We start from the raw sequence: 9,132 nt of genomic DNA, 5'->3' as shown, positions 1-9,132 counted from the left end.
TACAAGTACCATGTGCCTGTAATTTCACCAGCACCCTTAATCCTTCACCCGGAACGTAGTACTGCCGTGCGCTAGCTAAAATGCGGCTGACAAAATATTTTTTGAGATATAAAAACCATAACCCAGTTTCAGAATATTGATATTGTTTAATGACATTTCAGCTATGCGTCGTTAGGGTAAGTTCCGATAAATCGAACACAATAACTAATTTTAATTGTTTTTAAATGAAAATTTTGTGCTCTATCTTTTTCTATTTAAAACAGATATTTGACCGTTTATCACTTTTATTTATAACATATAAGTGCGCATTTGACTTTCACCTGATGGAAAATGACGATGAGGTCGACGATGCAGCATGCACACCTAAATAATGCCTATTCACTCTCACCTTATAAAGACCTAAGTTATAACGTTCACGGAACAAGTCTGCAGGCAGGGAATTCCACTCCATAGCCGTTCGCCATATAAATGTGGAAGCGTAACGCTTCGTGCGAATCTTTGGAATATCCACAACATAGGCGTGCAACCCAAACCTACGCCTAGTCCCCTGGTGATGGAAAGGGGAATGCGGAATTAAATCGTGTAATTAGCCGCGTTTTAGTTAGTGGACGACAGAATACTGCTCACATTACTGCTTGGCGGCAGAAATTGGTCAGGTGGCAGTACTCTTTCACAAGGTACTCTACTGCTACTAGTTAGGGGGCGTTCCCACTATGTCGTCACGTTTTATTTTCGTTGGACGACTGTCGTGTCTAGCCTGTTCCCATATCACGACTATCTGTCGTGGACGATTTTTTATCGTTGAACGACTGTCGTGACTAGCTGTTCTCACTTGATCGTCACGACAATTCATCGTTTCACGACAGCCTCCTTGTCGTTTGCACGACAAAATCGTTTGATGCACTGCAGTCGCTTGTATGTTCTTTCGGAAGCCGGTAGTGTTGTGTTCGCTCGAAATGGATGAAGACGAAATTTTAATAATGTATTATTTTATTTATAATGCGGAAGAGCAAGCAAAGAAAAGAAAATATAACGTGACGACAATAGGAGCTGCGACAATCTGTCGTCACGTTTTTATCGTGACTTTTTTATCGTCTGATGACTGTCGTTCTAACTGTTCCCACTGTGACGACAGTTTGTCGTTGTAACTATAAAAAATCGTTAACGACAGTTAATCGTGTCGCTATATTTTAACAACTTCATTTAAATATACAAGCCACGACACTGTAAACTGCACGACAATCTGTCGTCACGACATAGTGGGAACGCACCCTTAGTGTGTGCAAAAAAATAACCACCAAAAGAGAGTAAAAAGATCTATAACAGAAACACATAGGAGAATTGACTTTGACTTCGACAGCTCGGGAACTTGACCTGTGGCTCACTTGGTAAGAGCAATGCTACTGTGCAGGTAATAGAAATAAACGGAGAAAAGTTAGACCTTGTTAATAAAGCAGGCTTCTTGGGAGTGACTTTAGATAGTAAACTTCAATGGTTTCCACATATATCATCCCTGGCCAGCAGATTCAGCTCTGCTGCATACGCAGGCCGCAGAATACGTGAGCTTACCGATGTTAGTACCACTAGACTAGTTTACTTTAAATACTTCCGTAATATAATGTCCTACGGGGTTCTCATGTGGACTAAAGCGGCAGACGTTCAAACCATATTTGTATCGCAAAAACGAGCTATTCGTTCTGTATACCGTTTAAGCTCTCGGGTCATTTTAGGAGACTGGTATCAAGTCTATGGCATCACAGTACATTTACTCAAATATTTTATATGTCCGCAAAAATATACATAATTTCGATAAGAAAGAAGATATCCATAATATTAACCTTAGAACTAAGTCCAAACTCATGGTACCACGATTTCGTTTAACCAAGGTAAACAACTCTTTTATGGGGAACTGTATACGTTTTTACAATAAGATTCCTGGAGCATATATTAAGTTTATCATTTCCTAAGTTTAAAAACTACATTAAACATATTATAATTTCAAAGTCATATTACAAAAGTGAAGAGTATGTTTTAGATAAAGAAGCATGGAGAGACAACGTGTGTCTAGATTCCACACAATTATGATTCGAAATGTATTCTATAGCATTTACGTTTATTTGTAAGAGTAATCCCTAGAGTTTCTAGCTCGTTCTTCTCAGGGAACGAGCTGTAGCTTAAATGTGACGTTTTCAAGTGTAAATTTATTTTACCTATGGAATAAATGATTTGGCTGCTAGGTATACAAGCGATATTCGTATACTATCAGATTGGTATCGAAGTGCACAAGCGTAATTCGAAGTGGGTCCGAGTTTTCTAGATTTTTTATAGTCTCGGATTCCGAACGTATACGAAACGGATGTAATGACTTTGACTTTGCAGCATGGTCGTAGGTTCAAGTCCCACAGGGTCGAAGAAATTTATCTAAGTATTGATTTTTGTATCCGTAATCATAACAAAACTAGTGGAATTTTTTTTAATTTATTTGGGTCAACAAACAGTAGACACAATAAAAACTTAAATGTAATTTTTTTACAGTAAATATGTAGTGATTGTGTCACCAATACCGTTAACCAGTAGTTACTACAAAAAACTTAGAAGTGGTGATGCATTTCTAATAAACTACTAAACAGTAAATAATTAAAAAATAGTTATTATGTACAATACTAAACAAATTAAACCTTGATACAAAAATAGTAATAATAATTACTACATAAGTGCACATGGGTTATACACATAACGAGTTATATTGTATGACACAAGATTCCAAGGCTTAATATAAAAGGAAAAGAAAAATAATAATTGAGTAGTAAAGAATTTCATACATCTCTAAGCAAGTTCAAAATTATATTTTTAAACAAACCAATGCGGGTAGATAATGTCTACAGAGTTAAAGTGGGTATTGTAATTTTATGAAACAACAACATACATTTAAAATGAAACTATTTTGCCGGATTTCAATCGCGTATATTTGTTTTTTCAAACGTTTCGGGCCCTTTACAGGTGCCATGGTCACGGTTATGGTCACGCACCAGTTATGTATAACATTAATGAAAACCACCCTATTTTTCACTATAGTTACAATAGTTATTAATTAAATATCTTATTTTTAATTTTACAAAGAAAACATTCCAATTTGCGCTACATTAAGTTTTAGAAATTATTTTATTGAATGAATTTTATTAACTTCAATTTATTATTAATTAATAATAGAAACTAGAATAAACTAAAACATATTAATTAGTACTGCAGTCTTATGTCTGTTTGGGATTTTTCATCAGAGGAAATACTGCATCCCAAACTGGTGGTACGGAGAAACCATCTTCCCTGTTGAAATTAGGATGTTTTTGAATTTCAATGGCCTCTCCTGCATCCTGGGTAGATAACGGACTTCTTTTGCAAGTACCTGGGGTTTGTCGAACTTCATTGAAAACTAGTGGAGTTATTTCAAAAAAATCTCAATAGTACAAACGAAAGGCGGAATTAAATCATGCAATTCCCTCGCACACTCCATAATATAACCCGTAGCAACCGATAAGCAGACAACTTGTAATTGTAACAGCTCGAGATCAACATGTCAGTATAAATGTTAATTTTCAACTTCCAGATCCCGATAAATGGACAAAGTTATTTGATAATATGAAACAAAAAATCTTCGAGAATCCACACAAGGGATCCGATTATCTACTGCTTACGAAATACAAGGAGAAATTGTACGAGCTCTACGATTACGGTAAATATAAGTATGATTAATCTATTGATTTGAAAACTCCTCGACGTGGCGTCACTGTCGTCTTATTTGTGTGCTGTGTCCAACTGGGTTCCGAAACTCCAATTTAAGCGTGTCCACCTGCTACATTGTAAACTTTTGGGTTAAGTAGTCTCCGAAAAACCGACCTAAATATTTTGTTTAATTACATTGCCAAGTTTTCTTGCCATCGGTCAACGGAAGTGGGTGAAATCCAATGAACCGGATTCATCCCTTAATTTGCCACCCTTAGGGATGGAATATTTTCTTCAAATTTGAATGGGACCACTTCTTTCTTTTTTTTTTATAAAAACGAAGTGACGGGACGAACAAGTCGTGCGCCTGATGGTAAGCGACACGCCTGTCCATAACAGTTGCAGTACCACTCAGCGTTTTAAATCACAAAGATCTGAGGACACTGTCAGTGCGTCCGACATAAGTTGACAAGTCCCATATGCCTGTAATTTCACCAGCACCCTTGCCTTTCAGAACAGGAACGCTGTAATGCTGACATTACTGCTTGACGGCAGAAATAGGCAAGGTGGCAGTACTACCCTGGACGAACTCTTTCACATGGAGCTCTACCACCACTAGAAATTCAATTAAAATACTTTTAATGCAAGTCAGGGTAATGGTCGCAGTGGCAGTCCCCTTCAGATCTTTGCGATTTAAAGCTCGTGAGTGGCACTGCAAATGTTATGGACAGGCACGTCGCATACCATCAGGCGCACGACTTGTTCGTCTCTTCACTTAATATAAAAACAAAAAATGTTTCAATAGGGTAATCCCTAGAGTTTCTTGCTCGTTCTTCTCAGGGAAGTCAGCGTAGTGAACGAGCATTAGAAGTCTTCGATTGTAAATTCATTTTGCCTTTTATGGAATAAATTATTTTTCGACTTTAACTTGACAATGTATTATGTATTTCCCAGTACCAATTCCGTCAGTAAAAGCACCAACAGAAAAAGCCCTAAAAGATCTCCTTCGTCAGCTGCATAATGCCGAACCGAGAACAGAACTTCGACTATCCCAGCTGTGTCCACTATTGGGCGAGAGATGTGAGGACACAGATGTGTATTTGGCGAAGCTGCTAGGTTTGAAACCGGGTTGTTTTGTTGTCAAGTTTGATGAACAGGTAATTTATTATTATTATAACTTTGTATGCTGCAAGGCGGGTCACAGTGATTCAATATGAACTTTTTGTTACACCTTTTGTAACCTGTGTATCACAAAGAAATAAATGTATTTGAATTAATACACAATACAAATTTAATTATAGTTAATAGTGACATCTCTAGCCAGGGCTGGCAGCTGTAAAGTTACCTAACTGGGTGACGAAATACTTTCATAAATGGCGCTACGGCTAAAAAGTCGTTGAAAACCAAATACAAAAGATCCGTCAAACGAGCACATAGAAAAATTCGTGAGGTCCGCTGGTTCGTCCCGTTGCATAGCGTCTGGCACGATTTGCTTGAAGACGAATAATTTTTCTAAGTGTCGTATCTTTGTATTAATAATTATAACAAACTAGTGGAGTAGTTTCAAAAAAATAATTGAATATCAATTCAATACAAATTTAGGTAATTTATTGTCATTTTAAGTGTATTTAATATAATAACGTGTATTTAAAGTGTATATAATTCGAACACCCACCTTACCTATTTCAGTCGTCAAACAACAATGCTCACATTACTGTGTTTCGGTTTCGAAGGGTAACGGTGCTGGTGAAAGTACAGGCACATAGGACGTTTCAACTTCTCAGGCCGCGTTCGACTATGTGTCGTGGACGTTTCTTTTATCGTTGAACGACTGTCGTGCCTAGCTATTCCCACTAGATCGTGACGACAATTTATCGGTTCATGGCAGCCGCCTTGTCGTTTGCACGGCAGAACCATTTGAAGCTACGATTATCTGTCGTCACATTTTTATCGTGACACAACTCGTCCCATTGTCACGACAGTCCGTCGTCGTAACGTCAAAAGAGTCGTGAACGACAGTCAATCGTGTTGTTCTATGTGTGAACAACTTCATTTAAATATACTGAATGAATAAGTGAAGAATGATTTCTTTTTGGCACGCTAGCGTGGACTTAAAGCATTTAGGACTGGAGGCGTCATTGATAGGTAGTCCCCTCTGTCAAGGTAAAAGCATAAAACAACCATCGCACAATAAACACTACTACTATACAAGCCACGACTCTTTAAACTGCATGACCATCCGTTGTCACGATCTAGTAGGAACAGCTAGACACGACAGTGCCCCTCAGATCAGAATCTTGGTGATTCGCCTGGTATTATAACGAATTTTTGTCCGAATTGTGCCTGTGAGATTTGAATAAGAAAACACTGTTTAGCTATTTAATTAGAATTTAATATGTAATTACGTGCAAGGCGTGATCGAGTCCGGTAACAGACAGAGAGAGTGAGCACGTGAGATGCCAACATCACTTTGAAGCGCGTTCCCACGGTGCCTTTCTTCTGAGGACAGAGTACTTGTTTCAGGTACCAGTGTTTACAGACTCGATCCGGCGTCCAATAATCCTACGCGCCCTTCTCACTAATGGCACGTATAAGAATTTTATGATAAAAAGCGGTGAGCCGTTAATCACCGACGCAGCTGCTCAGAGGGTTGTGAGACATGCTGGTTTGATGTGGGAAGAGAAAGTTGGTCAGAATTATGTCGTCAGTTATAAGGTATGTACGGTAAGCTAGCTAGAGAGCAACGTCGTCACTTTTAAGCAAGGGTCCAAGTGATAATTATCGCTGATTGGTAATATATCATGATAATTATAAAAATAGATAGAAAATATCATATTCATTTACGACCTAAAGATCATCAGTAGGGTGCATACAGACCTGAAGAATGCACGCGCGCGCTGAATGCGTGCAGTTAAATACACGTAATGCACGTGCGCAGCTCGCGAGCTTTTTCGCACCCTTAGATAGTAAATTAAAAAAAATGAGATTTACAACTGATTTTGCTAAAAATTTTTAACCTAAAAAAATTTCCATCATGTATCGACCTAGTTCAAAAGTTCCCATTGTACTGGTAGACAGAAGAGAAAAGACAGAGCGGCGATTTTGCCAATTGGATATTTTGCAATTAGGACATTTTTCATTTTGGACGTTTTGTAAAATGGACATTTTGCGACTTGCATTAATTGTTTGCAGGTGACACCACTAAGCGATGATTGCGGATTAATAGAGTATCTTGAAGACCATGACCGATTAAGGAGTTTGATATCAAATGCGCGTGATTTGGGCACAGAGTATGATGGTAAAATACTACTTGATTTTTAATTATTATTAATATAATATATATTCAAGGCTCTTTTATACAGATCCACCGGTTTTCTGGGTACATGAAAGACGTATTACAGTGGTAGCTTAGTGGGGAAAACGTTTGCTTTTCAATGGAGAGGTCGATGATTCGAAGACTTAAGTCTGTCTGATTAGCTTATAATGCGTCAAATGTATTAGCTAATCTATTATACGCAGACCGGAATAACTTTCCCAAATCGATATTTTTTTATTGTGGAAAAACTTTTTTTATAATATTTAGTGACCGGGACAAACAAGTCGTCTGTCTGTTAGTAAGCGACACGTCTATCCCTAGCATTTGGAGTGTCACTCATAGCTTTAAATCGCAAAAATCTAAGGGACACTGCGCCTGAAACGTAAGTTGACAAGTCCCTTATGCCTGTAATTTCACCAGCACCCTTACCCTTCAAACCGAAACTTATTATTTACACGTGTAGTCTGCGACGTATGACGCAACGCGGGTGTACGGTAACTGGCCTCGGAAACGTCGGTACATGAATCCGCTTGGTCAGAACTCCTTCAGGAAGGTCTACATATGTTCAGTTGGTATTCTCACCACAAATGAATTCAAATTTTGTTTATGTTACCAAGTGACTGGACGATCAAGCGGTTACAGTGCCATTCAGAGCTTTAAATCGCAAATATCTAAGGGACACTGCCACTGCGCCTCTCACCCTGAGACATAAGATGACAAGTCCCATGTGCAATTTCACCAGCACCCTTTCCCTACAGAACCAAGACACAGTAATGCTCAGAAATAGGTAAAGTGGCAGTAAATCTCTGGACGAACCTTTCACAAGGAGCTTTCCTGCTACTAAATACACATTGTGGTGAAACCCCAACTGCTCGACCCTCAGAGTGAAATTGGTCTTCACCCGTTTATACTCCACAATATCCTAACAACTTAACAATAAGGGCGCGTTCCCTTTAACGAACGAACGGCGAATGATGCTCGTGTAGTTTAAAGTATCATGGCTTGTATATTTAAATAAACTAGTTTACATAAAGTACAACACGATTCACTGACGTTCACTATTTTTTTTTAACGTTACGACTACAGACTTTTGTGGTAATGGGAAGATCTAGAACGACAGTCATCCACAATACATAAATCGTCACGGTAAAAAGGTCGAAACGATTCTGTCGTGCAAACGACAAGGCGGCTGCCGTGAACCGATAAATTGTCGTCACGATCTAGTGGAAACAGCTAGACACGACAGTCGTTCAACGGTAAAATAAACGTCCACGACACAGTCGCGACAAATAGTCGTGATATGGGAACAGGCCAGATGCGACAGTCGGTCAACAATACACGCCCTGTTCGGTATTCTGCCTGTGCTATTCAATTTATAATGATATCGAATGCCCCACGTACTGGCTGAAACGAAACTGGCTGTGTGGTGTCTTCGGTGTTGACGTTAGCAGTCAGTGTCGCTGTAAAACCCAATTTGCTTGAAAATGTTTTAATTATTCCTTTTTTTTATCTTTTCTATTTCTACGACTGATTATTATAATACAAACAAACAAGACTGTGCCATCTGCCCCGCTGGAGACTCACACGCGCACCGCTGCCGTCGTAGTGAAGGTAGGAACGCGTGAGTACTTATATATCGTTTTAGCCAGGATAGCACAGGCAAAAAATTACTAGCGCCCTAAATACAGTTCACCTATAGCCGCGTGTCTCGGCTTCCTTATACCACACGCCCTAACCAACTATTATTTTTGTTTTCAGCCTCCGTCGCAAGAATACGACGTCCTGATGACTCTGAACTCCTCCTTTCCCCTGTACCGTCTCTTGTCCAAAAACACAACCAGCTGAGGTCTTTAGTCCCGGCGTACACGCTGCGCGATGCCATCTTGCAAACATGCGTTAGCATTCAGGAGTTCGTATCGAAGAGAGAGCAGTTTCAAAATTGTTTAGCTGGTGTCACTGTCCTTGGATGGATTTTGGGTGAGAACACTGAGACATAACTGCCAACCATTTTTTCACATTTTGAAGACTTACGGTATTTTATAATTATTAATGCAAGTCCGCTGGTTCGTTCCGTGGCTTAGTTGGTATAGCGTCTG

At 39.0% G+C, this 9,132-nt stretch overlaps 1 protein-coding gene across 1 annotated transcript in view; it reads left to right on the top strand.

Annotated features, from left to right (window-relative positions):
- The window catches only part of LOC113240528, a 91,474-nt gene extending 82,441 nt beyond the window's left edge, over positions 1-9,033 (top strand). The window contains exons 29-33 of the mRNA XM_026477858.1: positions 3,605-3,730; positions 4,675-4,877; positions 6,244-6,435; positions 6,913-7,018; positions 8,795-9,033. Of these exons, the coding sequence (XP_026333643.1) occupies positions 3,605-3,730; positions 4,675-4,877; positions 6,244-6,435; positions 6,913-7,018; positions 8,795-9,033 (866 nt within the window). The remainder of the gene's footprint in view (positions 1-3,604; positions 3,731-4,674; positions 4,878-6,243; positions 6,436-6,912; positions 7,019-8,794) is intronic.
- Positions 9,034-9,132: the final 99 nt, after the last annotated feature.

Source organism: Hyposmocoma kahamanoa, unplaced genomic scaffold (genome assembly GCF_003589595.1).
Source record: "Hyposmocoma kahamanoa isolate Upper Pololo Valley unplaced genomic scaffold, ASM358959v1 146, whole genome shotgun sequence".
Lineage (NCBI taxonomy): Eukaryota > Metazoa > Arthropoda > Insecta > Lepidoptera > Cosmopterigidae > Hyposmocoma > Hyposmocoma kahamanoa.
Note: the sequence above shows the minus strand (reverse complement) of the source record. Positions and strands in the feature narration are given on the sequence as shown.